At 26.9% G+C, this 13437-nt stretch overlaps 1 protein-coding gene and 1 non-coding gene across 2 annotated transcripts in view; one reads left to right on the plus strand and one right to left on the minus strand.

Annotated features, from left to right (window-relative positions):
* The window catches only part of sfl (N-deacetylase and N-sulfotransferase sfl), a 43103-nt gene that overhangs the window by 27024 nt on the left and 2642 nt on the right, over positions 1–13437 (minus strand). The window contains exon 2 of the mRNA XM_015517122.2: positions 1814–2029. Coding sequence (XP_015372608.2) covers positions 1814–2029 — 216 coding nt within the window. The remainder of the gene's footprint in view (positions 1–1813; positions 2030–13437) is intronic.
* On the plus strand, positions 12707–12788 carry TRNAS-AGA (transfer RNA serine (anticodon AGA)). Its single transcript has one exon. It is a non-coding gene; the product is annotated as a tRNA-Ser (tRNA).

Consider the following 13437-nt stretch of genomic DNA (forward strand, 5'->3'; position numbering starts at 1 on the left):
ATTTTAAATCAGCTGTAGAACGTTAATTCCAAAAGATGTCAGTGAATAAATTAATGTTGCACAACGAAATCATTAAAAAACCCCCTCTCCCCATAAATATTTATTAAATAATGAATTAATTATAAATATAATGAGATATCTAAAAAATCTTATGGCTAAAGCAAAATTTAATGCAAAGCGAATTTCAGAATGAAATACTTAACTTTTTAGTTAAAAACAAATATGATTATGACGGGATTATGAATTTTCGGTAGTTTTCTAAAATTTAAAGAGTTCGTAAATTATAACAGCTGCCTTTAATGCAAATTAGTATCAACTTAATAAAAGCGATGGAATATAACTTACAATAACAAGTTTAGTTTAATAAAAACTCTAATTATGATTAACATTCGGCTGGAGGGTCTAAAGAATTAAAATTACAATGTCATCAAGTCACCATAAATAGAACTTTCGATTGAATTAGGAGTTTCCTTTGGAATAATTATAGGTATGATAATTGTCGATTACATTACGCGTAAGTTTAATATAAAATAAATAGTTAATAATTTTGTTTCACAAGATTTTTTAACAGCATTCAAAACATATTTATATTGTTTAAGATAACAAAAGCCAAATGTTAAAATAAAAATAAAGATCACAATAAAATAAACATTCGAATAAATTATTATACATAATATGCGTTCCAAGTAAAATGTAAATAAGGGCATACACTTTTAAAATAATATATTTTCCAGATTTTCAGGAAACTAACAATCAAATGAAACAAAAATAGTGAATTTCCAGACACTTCAAATGCCTCGAAACATTTCAAACAAAATTACTCGTATATCCAACATGTGATACACTATACAGTATACTGCACAACTTTAGATTTAGTTATAACTTATGATCAAAAGTTTTACAAAATATTTCAACTGAAATCCTATAAAAACAAAAATAAAGTTGAAGGTATATTTTAATAAAAACAAAGTGAAATTGAATTGAATATATCTACAGTTACAGTACAATCACGATACTTATAATATTAATAATATTAAATTTTAAACAAATTACAAAAACGTTGTTTAAAAACTTTCTCAAAAAATGTATTTTTCATAAAAATTTGTAAGTACATTAAAATGTCCATAATTGTTTATTTTCTAATTGCATACAATAAGGGAATTTAGAATTTACGATGTTCGCAAAGTGTTTCACGCCAGTGTATAATGTGTATACATTATTGTTCAACAATTATATTTATATTAGATTTGGTGACTTTCCCGGTTCACGAGCGTTTGGACGCTGGGGGGAAACCATACCTTTAAAGAAATAGGAAGAAGTATTTGTTCATGTTGAGAGGAGGTTAGTGTTATCCAAAATAAAGTGACAACTTATAGTTGGAAAAAATATAGTTATTAACTTTAAAATTATGTCTGGCTCAGTGTTTACAAAATTATAACTATTTAGTTTTTATTATTAACAAAAGACAGCATATAAGAATTTATAAGGTGCAATATATTTTAAGGGCCGAAAGAACTTCTGAGGTATATTCGTTTTGGAAACTATACATTACTAAATTAATTTACTACAAATCAAAAACCAATATTTGTTTTACGGGATATTACATAAGATAGTACGATGTCTATAAAATTAATGTTTAACAGAAAATATAGTTTTGTTCAATGCAAAAAGAAAGAGAAAGGTCGATAATAACAATGTACACGAGACGAGTTGGTAATTGGAGAGTAAACAAAGTAATTTGACGGAGAGAATAATTATCTATCAACATTATTTCCGCTAGTGAGATGCGTATAGTAAAGTTCTGTTTTCTTACCTCAGTCTATTATGGACGAGTGTCTCGGCCAGTTCCCTGCCGAGTCTCGGATATGCAGTCTCAACAAGTAATAATAACTTAGCGTCGGTCCTAGGATGGCCATCGCCTGATCCTTGGTGCGGCGGTCTATGATCAGTTGGCGGCGTGGATTGGAAATGAGGGCACATGCCATACGGACGCATCCGAACCATTTTTCGTTCCCGTCGCATCAGCAAGCTTAAAAATAAAAACAAACCGGTTAAGTATAAATAAAAAATTGTTTTCTAAAATTACTAAATAATATATTGAATACTCTATAATTTTATTCATACATCTGAAGCAGATTTAGGTACCTTAACATTGTCAAATTTGTAAAAATTACAATTATTGGAAAACGACTTTTTAAACAAAAAATCGTCTTTCCGAAATCTGTAGAAAAAATTAGCATCGTAGTTAAAAAAAGGTAAATTGTATTTTAAAAGCACATTTATTACAATTTTAAATATTATCAAAATATGTATTTCGTCATTGCCTTTAACTACTAAAAAACCCAATTTCAACTTCAGACCACCATTCAGCTGAAATATTTAGCGAAACACTTCAACATACATATAATATGTATAACGGTTTTAAAATGTCTACTTCCATAATACATTATACTTACCAATTGTAAAAATAATTGAGAAGTTTATGTGATTATAATAGAATAGCAAATACTTGGTAACGTTTTAGCAATAAACTATAAACATTATGAATGTATGTATTTTAATTATTATTTTGAAAAAAATAAGAAGAACACTATTCAAATACGAATCACTAATCTTTTTTTTTTTTTTGTTATTATAGTCCAGCCAGATAAAATAACATAATAAGTTAAAATGATCTTTCCAAACACTTATTATTCTGACACGACAATCGAATAATACATAGGATAATAATATGTATTATTATGATCATTGATTTTATTAATCATAATAATAACTGAATCAATGCTTTGGAATATGAAAAATATCACTTATTGTGATTATGAATTATTGATATAAATTATATAAATTATGAATCCTTAACAAAAGTTTATATTGCTTTTATAGTAAAATTAATAAATAAACCACGTGTACGTATTGTATTACCCACATATTATTATGAAAGAACAAAACTTCGAAATAACTAGGGATAGAACAATATATAGACATCTCTTTAAGTTTTATTATTCTCCGTATCTATATACTACCTATATCTTATATATATATATATATATATATAAGCAATTTTCTGTAACTAAGCTCATAAGTAGTAATTATAAGAGGTAGACAAACGAATTAATAAAAGTTATGGACAAAATGATATTATATATGTTAAAACAAAGGTAATGAACAAATGATTATTACGTAATTGTCTAACAAAAACATTATGAACCACAAAGTTTCAAAGTATTTCTTCAGTTATTTCAAATTTCTTAATGCGTAGGTACAGACTCTATAAAAATATATTACCAACTGCAGGAAATTACAAACGAATATGGTTTGTTAATTTGAAGTAAGTACCTATACTCGGAGAAATAAATTGGTATGTTATAGTTTTTGCGTGTTACGCGTTATTATTATTTTAGTTTTATATTCTAGCACCTATTACCAAGACAAAATAATGATATTATATTTAGTTCAATAATTAATTCTATCACAAAAATGTTAATAAAATATTTTTTTATCAATAAAATTGAATAGACCCAATATGTGGGCTAAAGTACTAAGTTATTTAATGTTTTGAAAATGAAAAATGAAACTATGTAGTATTTTAAATTATTATTTACATCTAAAAGTTTGATAAACTTAAAACAAAGTACCTATATAAATTTATGATAATAGAAAATTCTTAATTGTATTGTATGTCAAGTGTAAAATGTTTTTATAAATTCAAGTTGAATTATTTCATGTTGCTTTTTTTAACCAGTCTAAATAAAAAAGTCTACATACTATTTAAAAACTAATAATATTTCCTGCTGCAAAGGTTTAGGAATTCAACCAACGATACACGAGGATAGTAGATTAATTTTGCGGATGAAAAAATTCGTTTTTTTCAAGTCTCAATTTAATCAAATCATCAAAAACTCAAATAATGTTCATATATAAAAAATAAAGTATTTATACGATATATTAGCCCTATTATAGATTTTAATCAACACATAGATAGCATTTACCATACCAAATTTAGTTATTAAGTTACGAGTTGCAACTCATCTTATTATTACCATCAACAATATTGGTAAACATGTACAGCTATAATACTTTACAGGTACAACGATATAATTAAACACCGAAAACAAATATTTTTATTCAAAAAATTCTGGTATACAATGATGATGCGAAACACTGAAACAGTGTAAACGACCAAAATAGTTATGTATATTATGTTAGGCTAACCTAATTTGTGCTGAAAATTGTCTTCAGTCTTAAATTCAAAATAATAGCAATATATTTATATATTTATTTTATATGAACATCATATACCTAGATAATATTAGGACAGACTAAATTATTATTTGATGAGAGTTTGGCTACCAGCTACCATGTACGTGATGTATGCATAAGTAATTTCTCGTGAATACAACTCAATAACAGTCAAGTGTATACCGAGATTATATTACAGTTAAATTGGAACGGCAAAGTTTAACGTTCTCAATAGGATGAAGTTTGTTTATTGAGTTTCTTGAATAATTTATTTAAAATAAAGTTCCATTTCATTGGCAGCCGTTGGCCGAGTAGTTGATGGAAAATAACTTTTTTCCTATAACATAATCATACATAATATATAAGTTGATAGCAACGGCGTTCTCAAAACATCAGCACAATAATAATAGTTTGATTGCATAGAATATTCATGATAATATATTATCATATAGAATTAGTGTGTTATTTTGAGTTTTCGCTCGAAATAATACGGTTTTAAATTTGATATGAAATTAATCATTAATTAATATCATAAGATAATATTAATAATATTATATTCACATTATAACCATGAGTAAATAATATATTATTTTTACTACCATCATCCATTGGCTGTTATAATACATTGTTATATCGTGAAAATGATCTAGTCTCGGCCAGAAATATCTGGATAATCGTTATCTGAACGATGTTTGCTGGACTAAATTTTGAGATAACATAATTACGTATAATTAACAAATTACATCTTTATTTATTCCTAATTAATTGCATTGGTTATAATATTATATTTGTATAAACTGTAGTTACATATTATTATATATGAAAATATTCAAAATCTTAATTATTTCTTAATATACAGATTGCAAATGTTTGATAAGACACTATATACTCGTAGATATCTTTTCTATTATATGTTTGTGTATTCGTGTAATTAATTTACTAATTTTAAATAATTTTAAACAAATAAATTCGGATTCCAACACACATAGCGATATGCAAGTATATAATATGTAGAATATACGTTACTACGCAATGGTAGAACAACAGCTTATTCAAAAATATGACAGATTTCGTATAAAATTATCTAATTTACAGTTCAATAAACTGCATAATTATTACCACGACGACTGTCATAAATTTCCTTATATTGATAACATCTCAACATTGAAGCTAAAAACTTAGTGTTTGCGTGTATGTATATAGCTAATGTTTTATAAAGTTGCACTGTGCTGTATTTTTTGCTGCAGTATCATAAGTTATATACAAAATGTGTATCAAAATCGATCGTCGCGGCGACGAATTGAAATTATAAAATATGTATTTTTAGAGTATTAAAGCCGCGTTTCGTTTATAATAATTCGTTTCTATTTTTCGGCCAATGTAAATTACATATATAATATTGAGTATAACAATATAATTTATTATATTTATTTACACAAAATCCTCTCTCAAAAACACATTATATATTCCAAATCTGTTTTTACAGTACACATAAACAGGAATTTTTCTAAACCTCATATCGCGTTATCCCGTTTAGGTCCTTGTGACCACTTTTTTCAACACTCTTCGGTTTTGATTTATGAAAGGTATTGCATATGACATCAAAAACCTTATGCAAAGCTTTCGGGTCCATATAATAACACAACGACGCCACCACAAAATATTAACTTCACCGATCGTCAATGCATAAAAAAATTCAGTCCTCTGAAAATGTGGAGGACCTTTATGATTTTAATGGCTACCACCGAAATCCGACGAATGTGCAAAATAACCGGTGCACGAGTGGTCATCACCGCCATAAAAAGAGAGGAAATTGAAGTTAAATTTGTTTTAATGTATTTTAAATGTTAAATACAAACTAAATGTTTAAATAGGCTTATACTTTTATAAGATTTAAACGTGATGCACATTATTAAATACTTTACCGTAGACGACAAGTTTTTAATATAATATTCGCGGATGAATGATATATTTATACTTCAGGTAGGTAAAAAAATGTAATAAAGACACGGTCATAATAGCAAGTATAATGCAATACTACGTAGATGTACTTGTGTAGGTATTACATATCGTATGATTTTCTACAATAATATTACCAAATTAATAATGATTTATCTTTATATTTATATATAATGTATTATAATAAAATAAGTAGGTACTTTATGTAATAAACACAATTTTTAGCCTGAAAAAAACTAAGCAAAAAGATATAATATATATGCTACCGATATCAGAGTTTAAAAGTAAGTTAACTACTTAATTAATTATTCTTATAGGATAAATAATATTATTATTTTATAAAAAAAAATAGCTATAAATAATATGAGTATAATTAATAGAATAATTAATTATTTTATCACCTATCGCTTATTTTTTCAAATAAAAAATTAAAAAATCGTTATAGTATAAATTGGCTTAAAATTTTATTTCGAAACTACTGTAGTTATATTCTGTTTCAATCGTGTAAAATCATTCATATTTGCTGCCCAAATTTTAATATTAAATTAATCGACAATATTAAAAAAAAAATCAACTAAAAATGACACTAATATTTTAATATATCTTGTTATTAATTGTGTGTACGAATTATCGTATAAGAATTATGAAGTCTATGGTTATCACATGTTAACTATTAACAATAAATAAATAAAACAATATGCCTAAACAAATATTAATAATACCATTGCCACGACAATATTTTATAATTGTTGTTACCGTATAGATAAACAATTAAAAAATGGGGCTATTTAGTTGGGAGTGTAATCGAAGTATAACTTGGGTCATTCGAGAAAATTATTTATTATATCGAAATAATCCTTTGCCAAAGTTTAGTTGTTGTATGCAGTAAACATAATCCACGTCCTAAAAGCACCAATTATAATTCTAATGAGTAGTGTTTGGTCTCGACGCGGTCACTTACTCGCCTGGCAAATCGAATACATAACTTCTCTAGACCTACTAGCTATAATAATTATTATATTGTACAAAATCACCACCGTTTTAATAAGTATTTTATAAATAGTGACGCTGAGTATTAAAATTTCAAAATTTCAAAAAGTTAAATATCGATGATATTTATATCATATATAGTACATCAATTATGTATGAGTTATGTATATGATATATTGATAGGTATGTATCAGGATGATTGAATAATTGGATGCCTAAATCACATTTAAATAATATTACATAATATACAATATTCCATAGATAGGTACGTAACCTGTATTGGACATCATGAATGGTGTAACTTTGCGTGTATTTAAATTTGTCCGAACATAATTTTAATTCACCTAGACATGAATAAATCGGCCTAGACCGGGTATAGGTATAATTCATAAAAATTTGACTTACTGAAACATCCCCGAAAACCTTGATCATTGTACATGATATGGCTATGGCGAAAGTTGTAGAAAGAAAGTCATGAATTATTTACACGTGTTAGGTACAAGAATTAGACGCTGATGATATTTCGTCTCATATATATAACATAAAATTGAGTTTCTATATAATAATTTTAGATCAAAACTCGAATGAAATGTGCGATAATGACATTATTATACCTACGCACTACGCACACTCCATGATCACGTCAATTTCAGAAATAGACATAACGTATGATTGCACCAACAGCATACACTGTGTACAGTGTACACTATACATTAATATTATATGCGATTTTAATTTGAAATAACTCTGTCTGGAAACATATACTAGAAACCTTGTAAAGGAGGCAATAATGTACGTGCTCGTAAAAGTGGATGAAAATTCGTTCGTAGGTATTACATAGTACACTAATAACGTCTAACGCGCGAAACGTTTAATTCGGATAACGAGGAAAAATACAATTCATAGTAGGTATATATTAGACCACAAAAATCTTCGAAATATCTAGGAAAACAACCATCATTTATATTTATAATATATTATAATATGTTTGTGTTACACATAGTTCGACATTATAATAACAACAATAAAACTCAACTACTACTCAGTACTACTTATATTCTATCACGGATGTATGAATTGAAATGGCATGATGACTACGGCGAGTGTGGGTCGATGACGTTCGTTGTGAGCCGGTCGCTGAGGAAGTATAGTAGTAAAGTCGACAAACGAAATAACACCAGCACTCAGTATGTTTGTTGCGGTTAATTGTTTTATTGAATCAGAATATGGATTATGTATACAATAGTACACAATCATTGTAGTGGAAGTAAATAAAACAAAAATGTGTCGTGGTACGTCGGACCGTGTGCTGGCGATATCGAGTCTGGACGAGTTGTCGGTGAGACGGTCACGAAAAATATGCGGATCGCTGGCGGACGGTATTCGTCCGGTACGACCTGTCTTCCCGTTCCGCCTAGCCTTTTCGACGTGGAGGTAAAGTCGACGATGTCACGTCGTTGTCGCCCGTGGTGGAGGTTGATGAAAAGGTAGGCCGGTCGCTGCGTTGTCTGTTCCCGCTGCGTACCGTGTCAGAATTATAGTCAAATAATCAAACAGATCGTTCCCAAATAACATTTTTTTTTTTTTTTTTTAAATTAAACGACTTTTGAATAAATCTAATTATTGTCTCATTTCTCAGGGCAACGTGAAATTATAGTATTTTTTAATATTTCGAATAATAATGTTATACTGCACAGAAAAATACTCAATTTTAATGAAATAAAAGACTACCCTGCACTATTAGTAGAATATTATTATAGTACCCATCTTAAGAAATTGAATCAGCACTTTATACCAATTAAATTTTATAAGTACTTATACTTAGGAAACTCATCATATTATCGTAACAATAAAAAATAAACATAAGTGTAATATACACAAATAAAAATAAAGTCTGAGCGAGGCTCCAGCTTAAGTGATGTGTCTGAGTACCATGCACAATAACAATAACCATCTAGGCCACACAACCGCATAATACTCACTAATGTACCTATATATTTTATAATTATATTTTACGATGATAAAATTAAAATTAAAATTTTCTTAGATCTGAGCAAAACAACAATTAATTATGAGTTGGTTTTATAATACTCGTAATAAGTGTTGTTTTTTTCGTATGCTTGTACCTAAGTATCTGACATCACTATTAAGAGCAGTAAAAGCTTGGTACTTTTTAAGTTCAATCATTTTAGAAATTATTTTTCAGTTAAAAATTCATTATTTTTATTTTTAACACCAAACTATAAAAGGCCTAATGAGTAGTACAAGATTTCTCATGAGTCATATTGTTTACTGGAATGTTCAAAAAATTAGCGTAAACCCATTATATTATAAATTTTTATGAGCGGCGTAAGTTCAAATTTCAACAATATTGTATAACGAATCGTATACGGTATATCTAATAAAGATTTATCTTCGAACGATTTTTATTATTTTATTATGATTCAAAATATACATTGGTCGTAAAAATTTAGAACATTCCAGGATATTTGTTTAGGAATTATTTACACAACTGCCCATTGAAATATTTACACCAAATTATCATGCTCATGCAGTGGTTTGTATCAGCAGTATGATATTATATACAGCTAAGAGTGTATATCATAAACATTTGAAGTATTTAAATATATGTATAAACGTACCTATAGTTGGTAAAAATAAACCAGATGTGTGTATTATAATAAATTTAACAAACTTATAATGTAAATTGATTTAAAACAGACGAATAAAATCTCATATTTTGGCAAAAGCACCCTAGATCACGGTGAATACATAAAATGAATAGGTAGACCTACCTATTTTAGTTGAAAAATATAATTTAAAACATTTATGACAATCCAAATAATAAAATATCAAACTATAATCGATTTTATTAACAGTTATAACCAGAGTTATTTTTATATAATTATTAGATCTAAGTAAAAGTATTAGTAATAAATGTGTATTATTCAGTTTAATAATATAAGTACCTAGTTATAGTTACTGAAGTCAAGTTATTTATAAAGTGCAGTTGAGCTGAAGCTATATGGCATCTTATTGTTACCTTAGTACAAGTACAAAGCAAATTTAATCAGATAATTTTGAAGTTTTAATATTTTATTTTAACTTATTACTATTGCTAGTATTATTATTTATTAGAGATTATTTATAAAATTAAGATAGAAGGTTATAATTATTTAATTTATGATTTGTTTGAAAATAATATAACAGACAAAATACCTATATTGAAGTTGTTCCAATAAAAAATACGAAAACAAAACGATTTATATCCATTCACCATTCGCCTTTGTTTATTTTTACTGGAGTTAAAAAAAGTTAAAATGGAAACTTATTTAAAATTCAAAAAACACCAAAATAACTTTCACATTTAACACTAACAGGCCTAATTATTTACTCCTAAACTTTATTAAACCCGACTATTTATACATTAGGTATTTATCACCTAATAACAATATTTTATTATGCATATTTTTTTTATTTTATACGTACAAAACAAAAATTATTTAAAATTAATGAGTTGCACGATTTCTTTTTTTTTTACAAAATATTTATTTTACGAAGTTATTTTTGAATGAAAAATAAATAGAACCAACTAACGTCCATTAGCAGCTATGGCGTAAGTATGAACTACTTTTTTTTATTACCAATACCGTATTTTATTTTAATACAATACGTAAATTCGTACGCGCTACCTCACAACAATAATATATTTCAATTTATATCCTTGGTGCCCTCAAAAGAATTACTCTGGTTGAGTTAGTATAACGCAGTTAAATATTCTTTTAGAAGACTACATTAATATGGTAGTCACAATAATACAGCCAATATGACTGAATAGCTCATGAAAAGTATATTTAAAATATTGTAACGAATCTGCTACATTATGCCTTGAGACTTAAGTACTGTAATATAACTATACTTCGAAATCAAAATATATATCTTATTCTATAGTGTAGGAACTAACATATGTATTTTTTACCTGCTAGGTCTCGTGTAAGAACTTACATTCGCCCATATTATTTGAACATTGATTGATATTTTTCCTTTGAAGTTATACTATACTATATGTATAATAATAATTATTAATAGTATAATATATGTAGATTAAGTATAAGGTCTATGTATTTTACTAACAATATGAGTAACAAAGATAAGTGAATAAGTATTACATTATAATATATTGTATAAAAGACCAGGTTGACCCAAATAATCCCTAGGCACATTCATTTTTCAGAATTTTATCTGAAAATGAATTATTTTTAGAAATTTGAAATACAAATAAAATCCACACTAAGCACACTAAATAGTTTAAAAAATATCACAGAAAAAACAACAGACGTTGCAAGTCTTATTTATGAAAAACTATTCGAAGCATAAAATATGAAAATAAAATATCATATTTGTCAGGATGTCCGGTCAAAACAATATAAAATGAAAAAAAAAAATCAAAATAATCTATGAACAATGTTAAACGGTAGATAAGGGTTTACACAGTGCAAGTGATTAAAATAAAATTTAAAACCAGGAGATATCAAAAGAACTTTCATTGAATTAATAAATTAATACCTAACAACTTTCTAAAGTTTTAAAGAAAAGAAAAAACATTATAATAATAGCCATACAAGATTGTAAGGGTATATAAAATAACCTAATGGAAAAAAAAATACTAAACAAACTACTAATCTCTACATTTTGTAGAACAGTACCTACAGTTAAGCATAATATTATTTGAAATATTGTGTAATTGCGTGTATTACAGACAAAATATGAATAAAATAATTTGTCAAAATATAGCATAATGGTTCAAAAATGTACATAGGTATTTACCATTAATAAATAGACTATAAAATAGCCTTTGTAGTCTGTTAGAAAAAAAATATCGTATGTATAATATATTTGTAAAATTGTAACAAATAATAACGAAATTCACGCATAACATAATATTATCACCGACGCGTCTACCTATTTACCGCCTATACAATGATATGGATTATGATAAAGTTATAACGTGATAAAATTTCGGTTAAAAAGTTTCATTTTTTATTTTGTCTTTGCAGAAAAATTTGAGACTAAAATAATAACCCTATCAAAAGTTTAACCAAGGAACGTAGTGACGCCTTATTACCCTTATTCAGGTCCAGAATGCAATTACACACACAAATATATATAATATGGTTACAAACGCTCATACATCATAGCGTAGACAAAATACAAATCAAAAATGACGTCCAATTGTCGTTGGTATTAAAGACATTGTCAAACGGTGTTGTATTTAATATTAATTTCAAGTATCGTATCTTTATTTTATATTGTATATCATACAGGAACGTTTACAAACGTCTGTACACGACACACGTACGTCGTACAAGGTATAACAGTAAGACTACAGAATATTGAGTGTTTTTTTTTTATAAATATTCGGTACCATGAAAAATATATTCAGTGAATAATAAAATATGCAATTATTATATATCCAGTATCGTTAAATGCATACGATTATCCTAAATTTAGTCATCAAGCAGTCGTGGCCGAGCGGTTAAGGCGTCTGACTAGAAATCAGATTCCCTCTGGGAGCGTAGGTTCGAATCCTACCGACTGCGACGATTTTTTTATATTTATCACTTTCGAACGCTGTACCAAAATAATTCTCTATCTAACATACCTACATAATATACTTAAATATGTTATTCAGAGTTTTAATCATTAAGTTCAGTCAAAATATTTGTTCATAAATAATAAAAATACGATTTATCTTTTTTAAAAAAACCCAAGACACATTTTCTTAGTCTTCTATATTTTCGTAGATTTTTTACTAATAATTGCAATGCACGTTATTTTTAGTATGAAATTAAATAATGTCAACTTATAAGACGTTATAAAAACGAAGAATTAATTTTTTGAATGTCAGCGAAATATTTATCTTCTGTGAAAACCTGCACAAATACAAAGATACAGCGCATTCATGTAAAATCGTTTTTTTGTGACTTTTGAGTAATCTTCGAGTGAAATAAAACATTATCTATTACCTACAAGAATTTTAGAAGATAATTTTTTTAAGGTTTTACAATTTGTAGTCGGTAATTTAAAAGGGTATTAAATTGTTTTAAGAAAATGGTTTTTAAACAAATTAATATGTCGTAACCTTAAAATTATTATACGCTCTATAATTTTTGCAATGGTTGATTTTACACTAATATTACACAGAAAAAAAAATAAAATGGTTTTGCGTGAATGTGTATGTCCATATTA

Source organism: Diuraphis noxia, unplaced genomic scaffold (assembly GCF_037042655.1).
Source record: "Diuraphis noxia isolate RWA-SAM2 unplaced genomic scaffold, SU_Dnox_SAM2 contig0002, whole genome shotgun sequence".
NCBI lineage: Eukaryota > Metazoa > Arthropoda > Insecta > Hemiptera > Aphididae > Diuraphis > Diuraphis noxia.